The following is a 24,927-nucleotide window of genomic DNA, read 5'->3' on the forward strand; positions in this document are numbered from 1 at the left end:
AACAACAAAAACCCCCACCACTACCACAACCGGAAACTTCCCATCTTTTATGCTTAATAATCAGAACAGTTTACCCAAATCAAAACCTGGCTGATGAAGGGTTCTAAGCAAACCCTTCACCTTATCAAGGGGCAACATGTTGCCTTTTGGATGTACCAGGCTGTCAGGGAGGGAGCCTTGACTGTGACTTTGAGACCCTCCATTGACACATTACTTTTTCTGATCCACTCAACCACTGGCCTGGGACTTCCAGGTGCCACCCAGGACATGTGGGTAAGCTGGAGTTGTCAGTGTCACCCTCTTCTGGATCACTCCTCAGGCTGAGTCCTGTTTAGTTGGTGAACATTGCACTTAGTCTGTCTTATTTCCAGGACATTTCCCCATGCTGCTCAGAGAGAAACAACAATAAACCATTTGATAAATCATCTTTCCCATTACCTGACATGAATACTGGGCTGATTGGTGACTTTCTAGGATCTATCACCCTCAACTTTGATCCAAAGGCTCCATTCCTTCCTCTACAAACTCAAAAGTAAATTAACAGTTGCTCAGAGATTTTGGCAGAAAAGTCGTCTGATGCCCTTGGACAGCAAAGCTCTGACATAAAAGTTGTACTAAGAAAATAAAAACAAAACCAAGGTGAAGAAAAATATTAAGAAAAAAAATGTCTTTATTTCTTGGGTATGTATAAAAATAATCTAAACCTGTGTAAGAAACTAACAGTAGCAGCTTCCTGTTGGGCGAGGAGGGTTGAAAGAATGGAGACTGAAGAGGTAGAAAGACTTTTTCTTAAGCATTTTATCATTCCTTAATTTTTATGTTTATTTATTGAGTTTTTTGAAACGGGTCTTTTTGTGTGTCCAGGCTGGCCCTGAACTCCTGGACTCAAGCAGTTGTTCTACTTCAACCTCCTAATAGCTGCGACTACAGGTGGGAATCACTGAGTCAGGATCCATCATAATTTTTAATGCTGTAAATGTAGGTTGCTCTCGCCGCTAGAATTTTTACTACTCGCATTCCTAATCCCAAATTCTTGGAAACAGATCCGCTTAAAAGTTAACGTCCTTCGCTTTCTGAATATATACCTAATTCTCTAACCAACAAATCTTTCTATTAGAGCTACTGACACCAAAAGGACCCCAGCCAACACACACACACACACACACACACGTTACCGACACCCCTCCTCCCCGCAGCCTGGGAGGTATAGCTTTGTACAATTCTGCGCTCTAGCCATGGCCTGGGACAAAGGACTGGGCCCCACCCAGCGCCTGTCGGAAACGTCGCCTTTGCTCCGCACCACGGCACCACAGCCTCTGCACACTCCCCATCACCATCACTCGGGTGTGCGTCCGCGGCAGAGGCTGGCGGCCACTACGGTTCAGAGGCAGCTACACCTGACTGTCCCTCTCCTCTGGGAGGCACCCGGTGTGGATAGATGAACCCTCCTCCGGGTTCTCGCCTAGGCGCCTCTGGGCAGGACCCGTGTCAAGTCAGGGTGGGGATAGACCACCGAGACGGGGACTCCTCGGACCGCCCTGAGCAGCTACTGAGCCCACATTCGCAGCCCCTGTTTACCACCCCACCCCGCTTTGGCCTCGAAGAATATTTCCCGCGTTCCCGCCCCGTCCCCATCCTCCGCCCCCACGGGTAGGGACGCGGAGGGACCTCGCGGGCTGCATTCCTGCCTCCGCCCCGCGCTGCCCGGCTCTTGTCCCTCGACGGCCGCTGCTGCTTCCCCGGGCTGGTCGTCCCGCTCCCCGGCACGCACGAGGTCGAGTCCTCGGGGCCTGCGTGGGGACGGATCCGCCGCGGTGGCTGTTCCCAGCCGGGTTGCGCGGGAGGGTCGGGAGGCGGCGGCCCGGCTGCGCGGGGCGTGGGTCCGCCTCTATCCAGCCGGGGCGGAGCCCGCAGCGGGCGGCCAGAGCTTAGAGGCCCAGGCGTTCTCAGCCATGGGCAGGGGGTCCTCGAGAACGCAGGGGTCGCTGCTGCTGCTGCTGCTGCTGCTGCTGCTGCTGTCGCTTTGGCCAGTGCCCTGTGCCTTCTTGCTTCCAGGTGAGGATGTGGGCGCGGGTATGCCCCGAGGGCAGATGAGGTGATTGGTGGTTGAGGGGTCCAGCCCTGGTCAGCAGTTGGAGGGTCTGAAACACTGGGACCACCTGGCCAAGAGGACAACGCAGGGTTTAGGCAGGTGTCTGTGAGACCTGTCTAGGGGGTTTGACTGCTTGGGGTGGCCTCAGGGCCTGAATTGCCGGCACATGGTGCCTTGCAAAGCAGAAGGGCAAGGCACTTTCCTGCCTGTGCAGCTGCCAAGCCCCTCGACCCCTCTCGCCTGTATTTTCTTCTCTCAAAACCTCCCAGTCCCCAGCTGCTAGGGTGAACTGAGCGGCTTCTGTACCTTCAGTCCTCAGGGTCAGCAGGTCTCACTCCTCCAAGAAGCCTCCCTCCAGGCCTACAGGTCCCTAAAGTCCTGCTCTGCCCTTAGAACTAGCCATCTCACTGCACACCACCCTCCCTTCCCTCCTCCAGTCTCGGGCAGTGTGTATATTGTTGATGGAGTTGCCTTGTTTGGTTAGACAGGCAGGGACTTCTCCAAACAGAAGGTGTCTGACAGTGCCTAAGGAAGACTTCAGCTCTCTCTTCTCTGTAAGCTACTTGTATGGCTGGGCTGTTAACAACAGCCCCTCCAAGAAGATGGATTTTTCAGAGCCTGTCCAAGAGACTGAAAGGGCAACTGGAGCCAATGGGGCACCAGGATCTGGGCTGGGAAGCCTAGGAGCTTCAGACTCCACAGCTCTGTACTGAGGGACCCCAGATGTATTGGCTCCTACCCTGTTCCTGCCAGAAAGTAAGGGAACAACAGCTGTCATACCTTTGGGAACAAGCCCTAGGTATTGCACTACTGTCTACCTCCAGAGCTCTAGCCTGGGGCCAGGGGATGGTGATGGGACTCCTGAGCGAGAGGGGCTTTATTCCTCAGCCCAGATATGATCCCTTGGTTTCTATTCCCATGCACCCAGGCACCCAGTTCCATCTTTGCTTCCTTTGCCAATGTGCCAGTAACCAGCAAGTATATGCAGGCCATGCGGATAACACACCCATTTCCATCCATTGCATCTTCTGAGGCCTGGGACCAGAAAGCTTGGTTCTCCATACCCAGTTAAGCTCTCTCTGGGTTGAAAGATGGTCCCTCCCACTCAATGTCTCCCTACAGTTAGCTCCTTCAACCTCAGTTCTGAAATGGTCCTTCCCCAAACCTGCCATCTGCCTGATGGCAACTTGGTCATCAATTAAAGAAGTTTTCTTGAGGAAAGGTGACTCCTGGAGCTGCTGTCATTCCAGGACTTTGATGCCTACTGTCTAGGAGAGGAAATGGAGATGAAGAAGTTGGGGTGGCCTGGGAGTAGCTGAGCCACATACACAAACAACCATCAGCCTGAGAAGCAGGACTATGGCCAGGGCTGGGTGGTGAATTGGGTGCTGCTTTTCTGGGAGATGGGCTTGCCCTAGGGACTGAGGATCTGAGGGCTGGCTGCAGGCTCTGGGTGGAGCCTGGCTTCTGCAGGGTAGGTTGGGTGAGATTTGCTGGGGCCAGTTAGGGGGAGGAGAGGGAACATTCCAGGGGAGAATTCCAGGCACCCTTTGAGTAATGCTTGGCTCTGGGATTCCTCCTAGAGCCCCCTTAGGCACACCAGCACAGGAGCACAGAGGTTCTGACCCCTGGATTTCCACTTGAAAACAAAAAGAGGGGGCTTCCGGGCCAGGGTCCTTGAGCCTGCCACCAGCACCAAGCCCCCAAGAGAACACTGGGCATGGTGGACCTTGCAGACAACATCTGGTTGTTGTTTTTCTCAGATGGTGGGGAGACCCAGGCAGCCTCTTCTCATAGATCTCTCATACTAAAGGCATCTGCTGCCCAGTCTAAAAATACAGAGGCTGCCTCCTCCTCTTTTTTTTCCCTTCCCCTCTGTACTTCAGGCCTGGGCCTCTTCTTTGTGACCTCTGACCCAACCTCATCCCCAGGTCAGGCAGCTCCCAAATCCCCAGCTGAGCTGTTTCTTCCCAAGCTCCTCTGTCTCTCTCCTGCCATCTCCCTGGTGGCCCCTCAGTTCCAGGGTTGCCCCCATGAGTGCCCACCCATCTTTCTCTAGGCTGAGCCCAGGAGCGTTGAAGAAGTGTTGAAGAAGCATTGAAGTCCTGTCCCCCAGGACTTCCCCTCCCTCCTTCCCAGGCCCCCAAGGTCCCCCTCACTCTGTGCTCTGCCTTCATCCTAGGAAACACTCCTGGAGAGCCTGTTACTCCCCAGTGGGTCTTGGATGGACGACCCTGGCGCAAAGTTACCCTGGAAGAGCCGGTCAGTGCTACAATACCCCATGCTCAGCATGGGCCCCTGTCTCCCAGCCCTTTGCCCTCCCCCCAGTTGCAGCTTGGCAGGTTTTCTGGGGTCCTCAGAACCACCAACTCACTGCTTTCTTAGCCCCTCCCCACCAGGCAGGCAGGGTGGGAGACATCTAGATGGCTGAGCCTGCACATATGGAAGTCATTTTCAGCTTCCTCCCCCCATCTTCCCCCTTCCCTCCCTCCTTGTATTATCCAGGCTACCCCCACCCCCACCCCCCACCAGGCAGAGATGGGTCCAGAGTTTGTGGGGCCTGAAGCTTTTCAGGAACCTCTTAAAGAAGAAACAAAATATCTTCCTTTAGCCAAATTTACCAGAACACGTAACTTTGTAGACACACTGTTGTTTCTCCCAAGATCCTGCCATTGAAGTGCCTGAAACTGTGGCCAAGGGGCAGTGGTCACTCTCCTGGTACCCCCAGATGCAAGCCCATCCCATTTTACTTCTCTGGAACACTGTGCCCAGCGTCTTCCCAACTCCTGTCCATCATATTCTTCCAGAGTAACCATCTCCCATCTGTTGCCACAATACCTGTATCACAAACAGGCTAGTAGCCTCAATATGCCCATTTTACAGAAGGGTAAAGTTAGAAAAGAGAAGTTAAAAAATTACCCATAGTCATACAGACCTCAGAACCTGAGAACAGCTAAGTTCTGAAAGACCTCAGACCACTGGTCACCCTCACCCAATCCTAGAGAGCACTGAGGTCTGAATTTCCAGGTAAGAAAGGTCAGCTCCACTGTTCAAGGAGAATACTACCATGAGGGTTGGGGTTACCTGGAGGCCCAGTGACTTGGGTTCACTTGGGTCCCACAGACCTCTAGGGCCCCCATTCAACTGGTTAAGCACAGTGCTGGCCCGCACTTTGAGATTGTTCTTGACATACCTGGTGAAGGTGAAGGTTGGGCATGTGCTGGGGTCACACCAACTGTGGGCTTCCTTCTCTGTCTGGCCTGGGCTATGACTAAGAGGAGGATCCCATAGGGGCTCTGCTTCAGCCACTTCTGGTCTCTGCCCCCAGGAAAGCCCAGGACAGGAGACTAAGCTTTGGCAGGATGTCCTCTCCAACATTCAGGGTACACTCACGTTTTGGGGTGTAGATGGGGTGCACGGTGGGTGGGCAGTATCACCAGGAAGGCAACAAGCAAAGGCAGCAGGGGCTGTGGAGGGGCAGGTACCTCCAGTGTGTTCTTCCACATGGGCCACGGCCTTTCTCCCAGTGCAAACCTTTCCCCAATAAAGCAAGTGGCATTCCAGCCACATGAGCTCACGCTTGGGGCCTTGTGGAGTCTGTGGCTGGGGAAGTGAGGGCTGTCTGCTCCCCACCTGCAGGGAAAGAGCCCCCCTCCAAGACTCTGAGCTCCTTGGCCAGGGCCCCAGCCCAGTGCATTTTAGGATAAAGGGGAGGGCCAACAAGGGTGAGGGAACACTCTGAAAATACAACCCCCCAGGAATCTCCTGGGCTGCTTCCAACTCTGGGCCCCCAGCCAGGCTGAGTAGACAAGGGAGGGAATATGGGGTATTCCCAGGGGGGTCAAGAGGCAAAGAAGGTGAGGGGAAAGGGAGGAGGGCTGGCTGGCTGCGACCAGCCTCCCTGACATCTAGCTGAGAAAGTCAGAGTTCTCTCTGCCTGGATGGAGTCCATGTTTACTTTGTGAGCTCAGGTGTGGGGAAGGCTTGCTGGAAGCCATGGAAAACTTTGGAAGGTAGGGCAGTTTGCCAGAATTGGGGGTGGAGGAATAAAGTCTGAATTCTACAGGGAAGGAGGGGCAGCCAGACACAGAAACTGGGGGTGTAGGTTCTAGCATGCATAGAGTCCTAGGTTGAATATCCAGCATTCCCCCAAATTTACACACACACACACACACACACACACACACACACACACACATTTTAAAGAGACAGAAACACAGGGATCATGAGAAAGCTCAGTGACTGTGGTTACCCAATGCCTCTCATCTTCTTCCCCCACTGTCTTTCTTTGCTTTTCATGCTTCCTGGGAATGAAAGAGGGAAGACCAAGGGAAAGGCCCAATGACTGTGGGAAAAGCAGGGTACCCTTCTGGGATCCCTCATCTCTAGGGATGACATAGTATGCCCTGGAAGGTTTATGTACCTTTGAGTGGCTACTGGTCACATCAAAACACATCTGGGAATATCTTTGCATGTTCTCACTTCCACACCTTCCACACTGCCCATGATCCACGGGGCTCTACTGTACCCATGAACTTGCTCACCAGCCAGCTCTACATCCTGCCTGCTCCTTGGCAGGCAGGGGACCCAGAGGCATTCATCACAACCTGAACTCCTTTTTGTTCAGATCTTGAAACTCAACTCGGGGTTGGTGGTCTTGGAGGCTGAAGGCCTGGAGCTCCTGCTTGAGCTGGAGAAGAACCAGTGAGTACCTGACAGGGGTATGTGGGGGCCAGGAACACACCTGTCTCTGGAGGGGATCAGTCCTGGGGATAGGAACTAACTTGGAGGCTAGTTAGGGAGAGGGCCTCAGAAAGGGTACAGGTGATAGGGAGAGACTGAAGTGGACTGTTGAAGCTGAGTCAGTCCTGCTGTGGGCTTGCTGTGTGTCCCAACCTCAGGAGCTGCTGGTGATGGGTGAGCACCACCTAGTGGGCATTCCCAGGACATGGTGAGCTGGAGGAATCTTAGAATTCCACAAATGGACAGCACTCCAGGTAGAAGGGATGGCAGGAACAAAGGCACAATGGCTACAGGAGTCAAAGCACATTCAGGGGTGGCAATTTGTCTGGATTCTCTGGAAGGCCTCCATCTATAAAGAAGAAAGCTGGGGGGAATGATGTGGGGAGTCTCAAGAGGGCCAATCACCAAAGGCAATTTCCTGCTGTGTTCTGGATATGTAGAGCCAAAAAATTGAAGCCGTTGAATGAGAAAGTGGAGAGGGGCTCAGGATGGTGCCCTTGGCTGAGTGGTGTGGGTATGCAAGATGGAGTACAGAATTTTGGACCCCCCCCCCATATCTACATTATCAATAGGTATCACTTAGTGTGTAGTAGTCTCATTGCATGGTTTGTTCTGAGTGCTCTACACATATTTTATTTTCCCCAATTGAGTCAGATGGACTGGGAACAAACTCTAGTTCCACCAGGCCAAACCGCAGTTACCCTGGGGTTTAATGTCCCTACCCACTAAATGGTATGCATGTGCACATGTGTGTGCTCATGTAATGGGTGAGCAAAGCTGGAAAATGTAGAGGAATGACTGGGAGCAGGAAAAGCAGGAATCACAGGTGTTTGGAGATAGTCTGGAGGTAAAGAGGCTGAATGAGTCAAGGGTTTTCTTTAGAGAAGAATGATTGGCTATAGTTGATTTCTCCTCATGGAGGAGGGTCTGGAGAAGGTGGGGATGGGGATCCCTACTCAGGTGGTCAGGGCAGAAGCAAGTATAGACAGGTGGAATTTTGTTTTCTCTGGAAGCAGGGAGTGAGCATCACTGAGGGACAGATGGGAGACATATGGTGTCTGGAGGCCTTTTGAGGAGAAGATTTGAAGGATTTAGAGTGGAGGGAGGCAAGAGGGCTGACTAGATTCCCAATAAGGTAGGCAGGGGCAGGGGCACTCAGGGAGTTTACCACATTTCTTTGGCTCCCAGTCCTACCTCTCAGCAGTGTCTCCAGAATTCTCCCCTTCTGACCTGCAGACCCAGCTGCCTGCTGCAGGCCCCACAGGACCACGAACCCTTCACCTTTGCCTGTCCCTCGCTGGTGCTTTCTATACTCTCACCTCCCACTTCTAAGCCACCGTGAAGCCTCTTTCCTGACCTTCACCTTTCTCCCTCTTGTTCAACGTTTTTCTGAGAGAGACAATGCACAACCTCTCCTGTGCCTACCCTAGGACACACACTGGGTGCCCCCTGTAGAGCTGGTTAATTAGCATTCAGGGAGGATGGTGGGGCAACCTAGAAGAGGTGGGCTAATTTCCATGATTTCTAAAACATCCCCTCCCAGCAGGCTGTTGGCCCCAGGATACACAGAAACCCACTACAGCCCAGATGGGCAGCCAGTGGTTCTGGTCCCCAACCACACGGTGAGATGCTTCCAGGGGCTCTGAAGACAGGTGATGGGTGCTGGGGATGCACCCTGAAGGTAGCCCTCCTATGCCTACCTCATTCCCCAATTCCCATTCCTAAGGAAGATTGGAGCCAGTTTTCCTCTCTTCCCTCCCTTTGCTCCTCCTGCTTCAGCCCTGGGTGAAGTTTGGGGCTGGTTCTTTCCTCTCCAGGATCATTGTCACTACTATGGGCATGTGAGAGGCTTCCCTCATTCTTGGGTAGTCCTCAGCACCTGCTCTGGGATGAGGTGAGCAGTACTAGGGGAGGGGTCTGGGATGGGGCTTAAGCAAGAGCTCCCTCCTATCCCCCTCTGCACTCCTCTGTTCCCTAGGGGCCTAATCAGGCTCAGCAGCAATGCCAGCTATTATCTGCATCCTTGGCCATCTGAGGATTCTGAGGACCTCTCAACCCACAAGATCTTCCGCATGGATCAACTGCTCACTTGGAAAGGGACCTGTGGCTACAGGGACTTCAAGGACAAACCAGAAATGGCCAGCCTTCTTCCTGCCCTCCAGAGCAGGGTCAGGGACACAGACATAGTTGGGAGTGGAAATGCAGTATCTGTAGTGCTCCAGTTCAGAGGAGACAGGAATGAAGGTCCAGACCAGGACCACCTTTTAACTCAGATTTTAACTCAGAAGCTGAAGAAACAAATCCTAGTGAATTCTAAAAACTCTTCTTTCTGGAAATTGGGGTAGGTGGTAAAAACTCAAGCCTAGCATCCTTTCTGTCACTTAGCTTCATTATTTGTCCTTCTATAGGAGAGGCGAGAGTCCCACAGGAGTCCGAGGTACCTGGAGCTGTACATAGTGGCTGACCACACCCTGGTGAGGCGAGACCCAAGGATTTGGCAGGATCTGGGATAAGGCCAGCTCAGCCCCTCACTCCGGGGCAATTCTGTCCTTCCAGTTCTTGATCCAGCACCGGAACTTGAACCACACCAAACAGCGTCTTTTAGAGGTTGCCAGTTATGTGGAACAGGTTGGAGACTGCGGGGAGAGGGCAGGTTCTAGCATGGTAGAGGGGGAGGAGAAGGTCTCCGCCACCAAGAAACACTGGCACTGGTTCTGTGGGGCTCCTGGTTCACGGCCTCAGTCCCACCGAGTTCTGCCCTCAGATTCTTAGGACTCTGGACATTCAGTTGGTGCTGACTGGCCTGGAGGTGTGGACTGAGCAGGACCGCAGCCGCGTCACGCCTGACGCGAATGCCACGCTCTGGGCCTTCCTGCAGTGGCGCCGGGGGGTGTGGACTCGGCGGCCACACGACTCAGCACAGTTGCTCACGTGGGTGCCTTGGACCCTAATGCGGATCGCGGGCAGGAAGGTCCTGACTCACAGTCCCGCAGGGTCACGCCGCATTCCACCCTCAGGGGCCGCACCTTCCAGGGCACCACTGTGGGCCTGGCGCCAGTCAATGGCATGTGCCGCGTCGACAGCTCTGGAGGCGTGACCATGGTGAGCTCTGCCAGAGACGTGGGAGCAGAGTGGCTGGGAGAGGGGCTCGCGGTCCGCAATGACATCCCCATGCCCACCTCCCAGGACCACTCGGAGCTCCCCATTGGCCCTGCGGCCACTATGGCCCACGAGATAGGGCACAGCCTTGGCCTCAGCCATGACCCAGACGGCTGCTGCGTGGAGGCCATGGCAGACGAGGGCGGCTGCGTGATGGCGGAGGCCACTGGGTACGTGCGCAGGGCAGGGGCCACTGGACCTAGGCACGTTTCTCTCTGAGTTTCTGTGTTTATTCCTCAGTTTCCTCTGCTGTATAATGGGGATGATGATAACTACCTGCCCTTAGGGGTTATGAGGCCTAAGTGAAAAGTCGTTTCTCAAGAGTATATAAAGATCAATTTCGGAACAACCGAGCAAGGCTACTCCAACTCTGGAATAACAACGCTGGCTCGCCATTCCACCTTGGGTCCTTGGCTTACCCACTCTTGGCGTCACACCCTCCGGAGTCGGGCTCTGGAATGGCGCAGGTGGCGTCCCTTCTCTGAGCTCAGCCTCTGAAGGATCAGGCATCCCATTGATCAGGAGATGCTCGCGCATCTGGTGGCTGTGTGGCTAACTTCAGAGGTGAGAATCCAACCCCAGCCGGGGTTTGGGGGTGATCCTCGCATGTCCTCCTCTGGCCCGTAGGCACCCGTTCCCGCGCGTGTTCAGCGCCTGCAGCCGCCGCCAGCTGCGCGCCTTCTTCCGAAAGGGAGGTGGCGCGTGCCTTTCAAATGCCCCGGACCTTAGGCTCGTGTTGCCCTCGGCGCGCTGCGGGAACGGCTTCGTGGAGGCCGGCGAAGAGTGCGACTGTGGCTCCAGCCAGGTGAAGTCCTCTTGCCCCACCTCTGGGGACCAAGGCTGGGCCCCGCTCGTCCCCTCCCCGAGGTATGGAGCGCTGCGCCCTCACTGTTCCACTCTCGCCTTTCTGATGCCAGAAGTGCCCGGACCCCTGCTGCATCGCCCATAACTGTTCACTGCGTGCGGGGGCCCAGTGCGCTCACGGGGGCTGTTGCTCCGGCTGCCTGGTGAGAGAATGGGAAGCCCAGGAATGACCACTTGGGGCGCTCGGGAGCGGGCCAGTAGATCTTGGCTAATTGGTGCCCTCTGCTTCCTCTACTGCGTGCAGAGGGCTCGGCTCTCTGTGTGGGTCCGCTTGGATCTCCTGCTGGGTCCTCCACTCTAAGCCGAGCTCTTGGCGTGGACCTCTCACTGTCTAGTGTCTCTCTGCCCTTCCCTAACCGGGTTATCTACGCAGCTGAAGCCAGCAGGCACGCCATGTCGCCGGGCTGCAGGCGACTGTGACCTCCCCGAATTCTGCACGGGCACCTCCCCACACTGTCCCCCAGACATTTACCTACTGGATGGTTCGCCCTGCGCCAACGGCAGAGGCTACTGCCGGGACGGCGCATGTCCCACCCTGGAACAGCAGTGCCAGCAGTTCTGGGGGCCTGGTGAGACCACTGTGCGCCCTTCACTCTGACCCCTCCTTGTCTCTGCCTAGTTTTCTACTGTGGGGGAAGATACAGGGTGGGGGTTACTGGGGCCACCTAATTGCAGGCCCTGTCCTGGCTGCCCCAGTCCCGCCCATTCTTCTTCAGGGTCCCGCCCAGCCCCAGAGGCCTGTTTCCAGGTGGTGAACTCTGCGGGAGATGCCCATGGGAACTGTGGCCAGGACAGCGAGGGCCGCTTCCTGCCTTGTGCACAGAAGTGAGGAGTGGAATGGAGGAACCAAAGCTGTGTAAATTGAGGGAAGAGGGACACTCCACACTGCTGACCCTCCTCCACTTCCTCCCCAGGGATGCTCAGTGTGGGAAGCTACAGTGCCAAGGTGGGGAGCGGAGTCCACGGGTGCCATACATGGTGCCGGTGGACTCCATGGTTCCCTTAGAGGGTGGTGAAGTGGCCTGTCGTGGAGCCTTGGTGCTTCCAGAAGCACAGCTGGATCTACTTGACTTGGGCCTGGTAGAGGCGGGGACCCAATGTGGACCTAAAATGGTGAGCCCTGTCCATTCCACCCCTTTTGGGCACATGAGTCCTGTAGCCCAAAGTCCCGTCTTGTACCCCCCCCCAATCTCCGTCACTGCCCAGCTGGTACACTGCCCATAGGTGTGCCAGGACAGGCGCTGCCAGAATGCTACCTTCCAGGAACTGGAGGGCTGCCTGACTGCCTGCCACCACCGGGGAGTGAGTAGCATGAGGTGTGGGGATGACCTTGGGGTCCCTGATTCCTGATGACCTTCCTTCATTCCTCTTCTCCTTTGCAGGTTTGCAATAGCAACCATAATTGCCACTGTGCTCCGGGCTGGGCCCCACCCTTCTGCGACAAGCCTGGCTTCGGTGGTAGTGTAGACAGTGGCCCTGTGCAGCCTGAAAGTGGGCCATTGGGGTTGGGTGGGGCAGCTAGACAGGGCCAGGAGTGGTGTACCTGCTCAGGACTCAGTGCCCTTGTCCTCTGCAGAGAAGGATGCCTTCCTGCTAGCCATGCTCCTCAGCTTTCTACTGCCTCTGCTCCCTGGGGCAGGCCTGGCCTGGTGCTGCTACCGGCTCCCAGGATTCCATCTCCAGCAATGCCCTTGGGGCTGCAGGAGGGATCTCTTGTGCAGTAGGTAGGCTCTTGAGTACCTAGCTCCTAAGGGTTCTGGTTCTTCCTCCTGAGGTTGGTTCTTCCTACTTCAGTGGTTCCTGCTCCTCAGAGTTCTGCTGGACCTGTGGGTTGCTGGGGGCTGTGGGAATTGGGCAGGGGCCTCAGCCTTGCCCACAGGTGCAGAGAGATACCTGAGGCAGTTGGAAAGAAATCTTGGCCTCCCAGGCAAGACCAGGGAGTGAATCCTTGCTCTCACCGGCACTCAGGGCATGACCCTCCCCATCCTCCCTCCATAGCAGCCTCTCTTGGTCACATCCTCAGCTTCTCCCACCAGGTGGTTACCTTACCTTTGACTTGTCCTGTTGTGTCACCAGCTCCCACAGTTCATGCTCCCTTGTGTCCCTGGAGGCCTCTCCAGCCTCTCTGTTCCATGAGTTTTCAACCCTCTACTCCTTCCTCTGCCCATATCATTTCTGTTACCCGCTTCAAGTTCCCCAGTGCTAGGCTAAGCACATGTTTGCACTCCATTCCACTGGTCAGCTATGGTGATGACTGCTCTTATGTCAGGGGACTGCCCCAAGCCCAGTTCTCTGTGAGGTGGGAGGAGGGGGTCACATAACACTAAGCATGGTCCACCTAGGGATGCCCCTTTGCTGGGACCCAGTGTCATGTTGGATATAGCTTGGCCTTGAAATGCTTTGGACCAGCAGAAGGAGAGAGCAGGATTTGACCTGGAGATGGGGCAGAGGGCATCCCCAGCAGGGGCAGGGCACTAACTATGCCCCAGGTGCCAGTTTGGAGGGCCTTGGCACAAGGAGTAGTGATAGGGAGTCTGTGAAAGAGGAGAAATGTAGGCCAAGCTTGGCATGTCAGGAGCACTGCATAGGGGTGGCGGCTGCATCTCATCACCAGGGTGGGGTCTTGAGGGCACTGGCTGACTATTCAGATGAGACATCAAAGGAAGTGGCAAAGGCTGGTGGTATAGCTCATCAGTAGAACACTTGCCTAGCATGAGCACCACAAAGTGGCAAGACCCTGGAGATGGCTTAGGGTCATAAAGGGCAACAAGATCCTCAACAGCAAGGAGTGCAGGCACAGCTTCAACTGGGCAGGGGCAGGGGACATCCAGCCCTCAATGGAACATGAATGTTGCCAACATCTAGAAGGTGCCAGGAGGCTGGTATGACACCAGAGCTTGAAAGAAACATCAGGACTGGAGGGAAGGGGCCCTGGAGAGCTTGCTCTCAAATGAACCCTGGGGCCCAAGAGCTCCTCTCAGGAGGGGGCAAGAAGGAGCCAGAGAGAGTGACTTGGAGCAGAAGGGTAAACACAGTCAATGTGGAACTACAGCTGGGCACCATGCTGTGGGAAGCAGTCCCTGGGACCCTTGCTTGGGGTCACTCTTCCAACCCCCTGGCTTCTGATTCTGGTGCTCAGGCCCAAAGATGGCTCATGCAAGGACAACCCCCTGGGCAGTGTTTACTCCATGCAGTTGGGCCCCACAGCCACTGGAGAGTCCCAGGCCCTGGGTGAGTGAGGCAGCAGAGGACATGGGGAGGGAAGTGAAAGAGTGGGCTCCTGCTCTCTGCTTCTGTCTAGATGGGCCACCTCCTTCCATTTAATCCCCAGCCACCTTGAGTCCCTGCCCCAGCCACTGGGGCTCCTGCTGTGCTCACAGCATTCATCCTCCACTATTGCTCCCAGACCCTGCGAACTCTGCCAGAGCCCAGCAGCCACCCTGAGAAGACTGTGCCCTATAGCTCTGCCTGATCCCCAAGGTAGGTGGGAATCCTGATGCTGAGCCCTCCCTTTCCCATTGCTCAGCCACCTCCCTTTTTCTCCCCTTAGCTTGATGTTCCCTACTCAGGTTTTCGGGCTTGGGTTAACATGGAAAAGGGACAGATCTCTCAGAAAAGCTGTTGGCATGGAGACCAGGATGCTGAAAGCCCCTGGTGTGGGGGCAGAGGAAGTTATGATTCTTCCTGGGTCAGGGGTCCTCACTGAAAGAGGACGGGGTCTCTGTTTCATGATTTGCAGCCTGGGGCCCCAGCTTTCAGGGAATAACCTCTGGTTCTTCCATTCCATTCTTACAGGTTAAGTCTAAAAACCAAGTCCCTGTCTCTGGGGAAAGGTGGCATTCTGCTGTGTGACATCTGATGAGATGAGAATTAAAGACAAGTGACCATTGACTCCAGAAACTTGGACTAAGGGCAGAGCCAGCACCTTCTGGCTGGCTCAGAGTGACTTGCTTTACCTTCTGCAGCTTTTTAGTTTCTTCCACCAGTTGAGCTCTGCCCCTCCTACTCCAGGACCCTAAAGCCTTATCAGAAGTTACCTCTGCCATGTTGTCCCCAGCCCTGAGGGCTAGGTTATCCTGGGTACATCCTCCACTCCAAGAATCCATCAGCAAAAGAGTAACGGTCCTGCAGTCCTCAACCTCTCCCACATTGGGTACCCAGAGACTGTTGTCCTGGGAGCCCAGCTGTGTCTCCCATTTTCCCCAGATGCAGCTCTGTGGAGGGCAGAAATTCCTTGAGCCCTGCCTTTCAGATTTTAGTCCACACTTTCTTAAAGCTTGGCCCTGCAAGAAAAGCAAGCAAACAAACAAGCACAATCGTTGGGACCTTCTTTCCTGTCTTCTTTGCCCTGTCTTATGCCCTGGACATTTCCTCAGTCCCCAACCCCATTTCTAGCTCACCACCAGAGGTTGTGGTGGGGTGACATGTAAGACATGCTGTCCTGAGGCCTTTTCAAAAGGTGGCAAATGGTGGGTGGAACATTTGATGGCAGCCAGTATCATAGGCACATATCTGAGACTAGGAGTGTGCTGCCCAGCTTGAAGAACCCTTTTGGCCTGTCATTTTCTGCCCCCTCCAATGTCCTCATTCTTTTGTTGTTTCTTTCAAGAATTGGCTTCTATATCAGGCAGCTGTTGCTGCATAATAAAACGACCCCAAACTGAGGATCTTAAAACAATAAGCAGCAAAAACAGATTTCAGAGAAAAATGAATTGGGAAAATTTTGCAACCTACCATCCCTTCAGTTAGAAGCTAAAAAAGTGACAGCCCTAGCTTATCTATAGATCTGTAATCATTCCAATAAACAACATAGTTCTTTTTATTTTTGAAGAGTTTCACACAGGGTGATATGCAACTCTTCCCTACTTTGGGGTTCTTGACATGCTACAAGTGAAGGCAGGAACCACTTTGCCTTAATGAAGCCTGTATTGTTACCAGTGGCTTCTTGGATAATGAGAGTTGGTGTCAGTGGCTTTGGCAGCAACCTAAGATGGGAACCTCTGTGTAGGCATCAGAGGCCTTCATCACAACCCCAGCCATGGTCTGTTTCGGGGCCTGGGGTTAACACTAGAAAGAGTGTTTCTAGTGGTGCCAGGACAATGGGCTTTTGATGGGAATCATCTTGGAGAAAGGAGGGCTTTTCAGTGAGCCAAAGCAGAAAATGAGAGAATGAACCTCTTCCATAGGGTTGCCATATTATCTCAGTGGTACAGTCTCCTGCTAGGGTTTTGAGGTACAGGTAGGGACACTTCCAAACTCTTGGTGCCTATATTAATATGTTTTCTTTCACTCTGAGACATCAAAATTTAGTGGTTTACAACAAAGACCTTAGTTTATTATGCCCACATTTTCTGTGGTCCAGGAATTCATGTGTGACTTGACTAGGTGATTCCAGCTTAGGGTCTCTCCTGAGGTTGCTATCAAAATGTCAGCCTGGGCTGCACTCATCTGAAGGCTTGACAGGGGCTGGAGGATTCACTTCCAAGTTGGTTCACACACATGCTTGGCAAGTTGGTTCTGACTCTTGGTAGGGGGCCTAGTTTCTCCCCATCCAAGCCTCTCCACTGGCTGTGTTCAGTGTCCTCATGTTATGGTGGCCTATTTCCCCCAAAGAAAGTGATGGAGAAGAAAAAAAAAAAGAGAAGTTATCCTTTGTAGGACTGTACTTCAGATGTCACACAGCAGAGTGCCATCACATTGTATTTGTTAGACTGAGTTGATAATTCTCATATTACAGGGTGGGGGAATTAAACTTCAACTTCTAACAGGAATGTCAAAGAATTCGAGAACTTTAAAAAAACCCCACAGTGCCTTTAGTTTAATAGCCAGCTACCACTTAGATTATGAAGTCTTTTCCAGCTTCCTTTCTAACCAACTTGCTCAATTTTCTTCTCATTTTAGAATAATTTAAAAAATGTATTGGTTATCTTTGGTTATATATGACAGCAGAATCCATTTGATATAATTATACAAGATGGAATATATCTGATTCTAGTTAGGATTCCATTCTTATGGATGTACTTGATGGTGCAATTCACTGTGATGTATTCATATATATAATTGGGAAAATTACGTCAGATTCATCCCACTGTTTCTCCTTTTCCTAATTTCTTATATAATCAAATAAACAATTGGGATAGGAGAGTACTTTCCTAGCATGTGTGAGGCCCTAGGTTTGACGGCCAGCACTAAATAAATAGAAATAAAATAGAAATAATCAATTGTGGATAGAAATAATTGGGATGTATATATATATATATATATATATATATATATATATATATACACACACACACAAACACACGCACACGCACACATATATATATGTATATGTATATCCCAACTGATTATTATTTTTATATAGATATAAAGATATATATAAAATCATGCACAATGGTGGTCCATAAACTTGTATCATCTTGTGATGTAGCCATTTGAGTTGCTTTATGCCCAAAAGGACAATAGCCACCACTAATTGGATACATTCAGGCCATGCTCTTTTGGTCAGGAAAGTAAAAAAAGTAACCTTTGGGGGAGCAAATCCCATCAGGTCAGAACTATCCTCCACCTAAGAGTGGGGAGATGATTAGCTGATTCTAGTATTCTAAAATATGAGGCTGTTCTCCTGGAGAGGGATGACTTTGTTGTGGGATTCTCACACAGAGAAACAGGGCACTGGGGGCATTCAGCATAAAGCAGCATTTATTAATGCTGGCACTGGCCTGGCAGATTTCTGAAAGGAAAGAGGGAACTATCTAAAATTTCTGAAAGGAAAGAGGGAAGTATCTACACAGATCCAAAGACTGAACCCCAAGTACAGCAGGGCATTGTTTTTATCCTCCTCCCATTGCATGTTAGTTCCTTTGTCTTCCTTATCTATTAACTTGCATATTAATTAGATATTCTGTACATTAAAATTTCAACAAAATGGCAACAGTGTTATGCATAACAGTTTCCCCGGAGTCTGCCTGTGGACCGAATGTTCCATGCTGTCTCTATTCTGGGGGTGCATGTGCACATAGCTATTCAGTGTGTAATGTTGCTCTCTCCCTGTCCCTGAGGAGCCCTTACCACAACTTAACACTCATAACTGATTGTCGGAGTCCAGCTCCAACAGGGGAGTCTCAGGAGACAACGGATGGTGAGGAGTCAGCGAAAGAGGGGTGGAGAAACAATACAGACACCAAAGTGCAGGTGTTGATCATATATACTTTTCATTTTGGCAGGCTCACAGTACTTTGTGGTTACAAAACAGGAATCATTATTCAAAGAAACAAAATATATTACTTAGCTACAATTAGAATAGAAGAATGTATCTTGGCTTATGCATAAGCAAGCATTTGTACTTTCAGTTCGAGTTTTGCTTTGAGCTGTTTCTGCTTAGTTAACTTTTAATAATAGTTACAAATGTCCCAAACTATTGGCCTATACTTTGACTATTCTTTCTTGACTTACTGACTGAAACCGGTGCCATAGTTATGGCAAGTGGTTGACTTGTTATTAATTTTAATCAAACAAGAGTAAGAGCACAAACCATTGTGCACAGGAACAAGAACAAGTTGCCCAGTACTAAGCACTAATCTGTCTTCTTAACATTAATTTTTCTTCTCTAGATTTTAATTTAATTTCTCAAAAACTTCCTTGACAGGAATACAGGGAGTTTTTCATTAGACATTAACAATTTACTCTCCACAGCTGAATCATTGCATTTAGAGCAAACAGATCTATTCTTTATAAGTAGTTGCATTAATTGGGAAAGTCATGTTTTTTCCTTCATACTTAATGGTCATATGAGAAATCACAACTATACTTATTAAAGGAATACAAAAACAAATCAGCCCATTCCCAGAAACATACTGCGCACCTCCAGAGGATGGACACCTTGTGCCATCCACCTCAGTAGGGCCTTGCCATTGCCTGAGTCAGGGGAGGGGCGCAGTAACTGATGCTGCCTAAACCCAGCTGAATTCTTAATTTGGGGAAAAACTCTCAAACTCTACTGAGCACCACTGCATGGATCTAATAGAATACCAAGCCAAGATCAGGCCCAACCTTAGGGAAATTCCCTTGTCAACAGGCCTTAGAATCTTTGTAGATGGGTCCTCCTGAGTTATTCAAGGAAAAAGACATATTGATATTGTGTAGTAGATGGAATATAATAATAATTATAATAGAGTCAGGAAGGCTACCCAACAGGTGGTTCACCCAGACCTGTGAAGTACTTGTTCTTATCAAGCCCTAAAATTTCTGAAAGGAAAGAGGGAACTATCTACACAGATTTGAAATATGCCTTTGGAATTGTCCACACTTTTGTAAAAGTTTGGATTGAACACAGCTTAATTAATAGTAAGGAAAAGATTTAATATATAAAGAATTAGTTACTCAAGTATTGGAAAGCCTATTATTACCAGAAAAGATAGCTATTGAACTTATGCCAAGACATCAAAGGAGCTATAACATAGAGGCCAAGGCAACAGACTAGCAGATGAAGCAGTTAAAGAGGCTGCCCTCCAATCAGATGCCTGTATTTTTTATTTCACCTGTGGACAGCATTGATTTGAATCATGGTCTGAGTTGTGCTTGGAAATGCCTGTGCAAAGGTGCAGGTCAAGATAGCCCAGTTGCTAGCTCAAGGAAACTCTTTGCAAAGGCTCAGAGTTATCAGTTAGAACTTTGAGTTCACCAACTCCCAGGGATAGAGGATTCTGAGCAAACAAGATGATCCTAATGAATCACCAGTCCTGCATCCTTCATATTGCCTGCTTTGCTGAAACTTCCCCACAAATTACCTGTCAAGGAAACATACAATAAACGTGCTGAGCTAGTTCTGGGTCATTTATCCCTCATCAAGGAATGATGAAGCTGGCCCCACCCTTTTCTCTCTGTGTGTCTGTTTGTCTTTTCTTCATTCCCTATTGACTCTCATCTGATATCTCCTTAATTAATGACTGCTACTAAGAGAGAGATGAGAGGGCTAATGCCATTTACCCCTGTTTTATCCCCTTTCCCAATTATCCCAATATTCAGCCCACAGGAGGAGAAACAAAATAAAGCTGGGAGCCCCCAAGGAAAATGGCTTTTATCCAATGGTAGAGAGATGCTCATAAACCTCTTATGGGGGAAATGATGCATACCTTTATGATGCATAAAGGTAGTTCCTGAGACCTACAAGCCATGTTTGATGCTATATTAAGAATATATGGGGGCGCTGGGGATGTGGCTCAAGCGGTAGCGTGCTTGCCTGACATGCGTGCGGCCCAGGTTCGATCCTCAGCACCACATACAAACAAAGATGTTGTGCCCGCTGATAACTAAAAAATAAATATTAAAAAAAAAAAAGAATATATGGGGAGCGACCCGCTGGCGTGGTATCACGTCACCCCAACTGGAGTGGGGGCCGAACAGAGCTGCCGCACGCGCCCGGAACAGGCCTAGCGACCCGCCGGCATGGCATTCACGTCACGCCATTTGGAGTAGGGGCAGAGCAGAGCCGCATCCCGAGCCTGCAAGGTAGACAGACCTGCGACCGACCGGCGGAACAGGCCCAGTGGTCTGCCGGTGTGGTAGACACGTCACACCAATTGGAGCAAAGCCGCCTCCCGAGCCCGGAACAGGCCCAGCGGCCCGCCGGCGTGGTAGTCACGTCACCCCAATTGGAGTAGGGACAGAGCAGAGCCACCTCCCGAGCCTGCAAGGTAGGCAGGCCTGTGACCGACTGGTGGAACAGGCCCAGCGGCCCGCCGGCGTGGCAGTCACGTCACCCCATTTGGAGTAGGGGCAGAGCAGAGTCGCAGCCTGCGCCTGCAAGGTAGGCAGACCTGTGACCGACCAGCAGAACAGTCCCAGCGGCCCGCCAGCGTGGTAGACAGATCACCCCAATTGGAGGAGGAGCAGAGCCGCCGCCCGCCCCTGCAAGGGAGACTTTTCAACTATACAAGAGCAATATAAATATATAGGGGGAAAATTTCAAAAACACAACAGTTTCACCAAGCAGAAAGAAACACGAGCAATATGAAAAGACAAGGAAAGAAAGGACCACAAGCAATGCAGGTCAACTCAACTTTAGAAGAGGTAATAGCTGCAGCAGATGGAATGTCAGATAAAGAATTCAGGATATACATGCTGCAGATGATCTGGAGTCTCAAGGAAGACATTAGACAGCAAAATCAGACAAGGAAAGATCACTTCGACCACTTCGACAATGTATTACATAAACAAATCCAAGAAGCAAAAGATCAACTATACAGGGAGATAGAGGTAATAAAAAACAAACAAACAGAAATCCTAGAAATGCAGGAAGCAATAAACCCAATTAAAAACTCAATTGAGAATACTACCAGCAGAGTAGAACACTTAGAAGATAGAACATCAGACAAAGAAGACAAAGGATTTCAACTTGAAAAGAACATAGACAGCTCAGCAAGACTGTTAAGAAACCATGAGCAGAACATCCAAGAAATATGGGATAATATAAAGAGACCAAACTTAAGAGTCATTGGGATACAGGAAGGTATAGAGGTCCAAACCAAAGGAATGAGCAATCTATTCAATGAAATAATACGAGAAAACTTCCCAGACTTGAAGAATGAGACAGAATCCCAAATCCTAGAAGCCTACAGGACGCCGAATGTGCAAAATCATAAGAGATCCACACCTAGACACATTATAATGAAGATGCCCAACATACAGAATAAGGAGAGAATTTTAAAAGCTACAAGAGAAAGGAAGCAGATTACATTTAGGGGTAAACCAATCAGGATAACAGCTGATCTTTCAACACAGACTCTGAAAGCTAGAAGATCCTGGAATAACATATTTCAAACACTGAAAGAAAATGGGTTCCAACCAAGAATCGTGTATCCAGCGAAATTAAGCTTCAGGATGGAAGATGAAATTAAAACCTTCCACGATAAACAAAAGTTAAAAGAATTTGCAGCTAGAAAACCATGTCTTCAAAACATCCTCGGCAAAACATTACAGGAAGAGGAAATGGAAAATAACAATGAAAACCAACAGTGGGAGGTAGGACAGTAAAGGGGGGAAAATAATCAAAAAGGAAAACAAACCATGTTTAGTAACATAAATAAACAAATATGGCTGGAAGAACAACCCATATCTCAATAATAACCCTAAATGTTAATGGCTTAAAATCACCAATTAAGAGACACAGGCTAGTAGAATGGATCACAAAACAAGACCCAACAATATGCTGCCTACAGGAGACGCATTTGATAGGAAAAGACATACATAGACTGAAGGTGAAAGGTTGGGAAAAATCATATCACTCATATGGACTTCGGAAACAAGCAGGAGTGTCCATACTCATATCAAATAAAATAGATTTCAAGTCAAAGTTAATCAAAAGGGATAAAGAGGGACACCACATACTGCTCAAGGGAACCATACACCAACAAGACATAACAATCATAAATACATATGCCCCAAACAATGGTGCAGCTATGTTCATCAAGCAAACTCTTCTCAAGTTTAAGAGTCTAATAGACCACCATACAATAATCATGGGAGACTTCAACACACCTCTCTCACCACTGGACAGATCTTCCAAACAAAAGTTGAATAAGGAAACTATAGAACTCATTAACACAATTAATAACCTAGACTTAATTGATATATATAGAATATACCACCCAACATCAAGCAGTTACACTTTTTTCTCAGCAGCACATGGATCCTTCTCAAAAATAGATCATATATTATTTCACAGGGCAACTCTTAGACAATATAAAGGAGTAGAGATAATACCATGCATCTTATCTGATCATAATGGAATGAAACTGAAAATCAACGATAAAAGAAGGAAGGAAAAATCAGGCATCACTTGGAGAATGAACAATAGGTTACTGAATGATCAATGGGTTATAGAAGACATCAAGGAGGAAATTAAAAAGTTCTTAGAGATAAATGAAAACACAGACACAACATATCGGAATCTATGGGACACATTGAAAGCAGTTCTAAGAGGAAAATTCATTGCTTGGAGTTCATTCCTTAAAAAAAGAAAAAACCAACAAATAAATGATCTCATACTTCATCTCAAAATCCTAGAAAAAGAAGAGCAAAACAACAGCAAAAGAAGTAGAAGGCAAGAAATAATTAAAATCAGAGCTGAAATTAATGAAATCGAAACAAAAGGAACAATTGAAAAGATTGACAAAAATAAAAGTTGGTTCTTTGAAAAAATAAATAAAATCGACAGACCCTTAGCCATGCTAATGAAGAGAAGAAGAGAGAGAAATCAAATTACTAGCATACGGGATGAAAAAGGCAATATCACAACAGATACTTCAGAAATACAGAAGATAATCAGAAACTATTTTGAATCCTTATACTCCAATAAAATAGAAGATAGCGAAGGCATCAATAAATTTCTTAAGTCATATGACCTGCCCAGATTGAGTCAGGAGGATATAGACAACCTAAACAGACCAATATCAATTGAGGAAATAGAAGAAACCATCAAAAGACTACCAACTAAGAAAAGCCCAGGACCGGATGGGTATACAGCAGAGTTTTACAAAACCTTTAAAGAGGAACTAATACCAATACTTTTCAAGCTATTTCAGGAAATAGAAAAAGAGGGAGAACTTCCAAATTCATTCTACGAGGCCAACATCACCCTGATTCCTAAACCAGACAAAGACACTTCAAAGAAAGAAAACTACAGACCAATATCTCTAATGAACCTAGATGCAAAAATCCTCAATAAAATTCTGGCGAATCGGATTAAAAAACATATCGAAAAAATTGTGCACCATGATCAAGTAGGATTCATCCCTGGGATGCAAGGCTGGTTCAATATATGGAAATCAATAAATGTTATTCACCACATCAATAGACTTAAAAATAAGAACCATATGATCATCTCGATAGATGCAGAAAAAGCATTCAACAAAGTACAGCATCCCTTTATGTTCAAAACGCTAGAAAAACTAGGGATAACAGGAACTTACCTCAATATTGTAAAAGCAATGTATGCTAAGCCTCAGGCTAGCATCATTCTGAATGGAGAAAAATTGAAGGCATTCCCTCTAAAATCTGGAACAAGACAGGGATGCCCTCTCTCACCACTTCTGTTCAACATAGTTCTCGAAACACTGGCCAGAGCAATTAGACAGACGAAAGAAATTAAAGGCATAAAAATAGGAAAAGAAGAACTTAAATTATCACTATTTGCAGATGACATGATTCTATACCTAGCAGACCCAAAAGGGTCTACAAAGAAACTATTAGAGCTAATAAATGAATTCAGCAAAGTGGCAGGATATAAAATCAACACGTATAAATCAAAGGCATTCCTGTATATCAGCGACAAATCCTCTGAAATGGAAATGAGGACAACCACTCCATTCACAATAGCCTCAAAAAAAAAAAAAAATAAAATACTTGGGAATCAACCTAACAAAAGAGGTGAAAGACTTATACAATTAAAACTACAGAACCCTAATGAGAAATAGAAGAAGATCTTAGAAGATGGAAAAATATACCCTGTTCATGGATGGGCAGAACTAACATCATCAAAATGGCAATATTACCAAAAGTTCTCTATAGGTTTAATGCAATGCCAATCAAAATCCCAATGGCATTTCTTATAGAAATAGAGAAAGCAATCATGAAATTCATATGGAAAAATAAAAGACCCAGAATAGCAAAAACAATGCTAAGCAGGAAGTGTGAATCAGGCGGTATAGCAATACCAGACTTCAAACAATACTACAGAGCAATAGTAACAAAAACAGCATGGTACTGGTACCAAAACAGGCAGGTGGACCAATGGTACAGAATAGAGGACACAGAAACCAATCCACAAAACTACAACTATCTTATATTTGATAAAGGGACTAAAAGCATGCAATGGAGGAAGGATAGCATCTTCAACAAATGGTGCTGGGAAAACTGGAAATCCATATGCAACAAAATGAAACTGAATCCCTTTCTCTCGCCATGCACAAAAGTTAACTCAAAATGGATCAAGGAGCTTGATATCAAATCAGAGACACGGCGTCTGATAGAAGAAAAAGTTGGCTATGATCTACATACTGTGGGGTCGG

General features: G+C 49.1%; 2 protein-coding genes across 2 annotated transcripts in view; both read left to right on the forward strand.

Annotated features, from left to right (window-relative positions):
- The first annotated feature begins 1,235 nt into the window (after positions 1–1,235).
- On the forward strand, positions 1,236–14,330 carry Adam33 (ADAM metallopeptidase domain 33). Its single transcript, XM_076849440.2, is given in 23 exon segments — positions 1,236–1,379; positions 1,605–2,055; positions 4,275–4,354; positions 6,720–6,796; positions 8,379–8,457; positions 8,653–8,729; positions 8,814–9,003; positions 9,244–9,309; positions 9,392–9,463; positions 9,600–9,766; positions 9,853–9,937; positions 10,022–10,164; positions 10,622–10,799; positions 10,912–11,001; positions 11,232–11,427; positions 11,575–11,683; positions 11,773–11,971; positions 12,083–12,160; positions 12,241–12,349; positions 12,435–12,582; positions 13,998–14,089; positions 14,265–14,278; positions 14,280–14,330. Coding segments are annotated over 23 exon segments (2,895 nt in total).
- A 117-nt stretch (positions 14,331–14,447) lies between these two features.
- LOC143394864 (attractin-like) overlaps positions 14,448–24,927 on the forward strand; it is a 79,517-nt gene continuing 69,037 nt past the window's right edge. Inside the window, 1 exon segment of the mRNA XM_077109084.1 lies at positions 14,448–14,546. Coding sequence (XP_076965199.1) covers positions 14,448–14,546 — 99 coding nt within the window.

This window comes from Callospermophilus lateralis, chromosome 3 (genome assembly GCF_048772815.1).
Source record: "Callospermophilus lateralis isolate mCalLat2 chromosome 3, mCalLat2.hap1, whole genome shotgun sequence".
NCBI lineage: Eukaryota > Metazoa > Chordata > Mammalia > Rodentia > Sciuridae > Callospermophilus > Callospermophilus lateralis.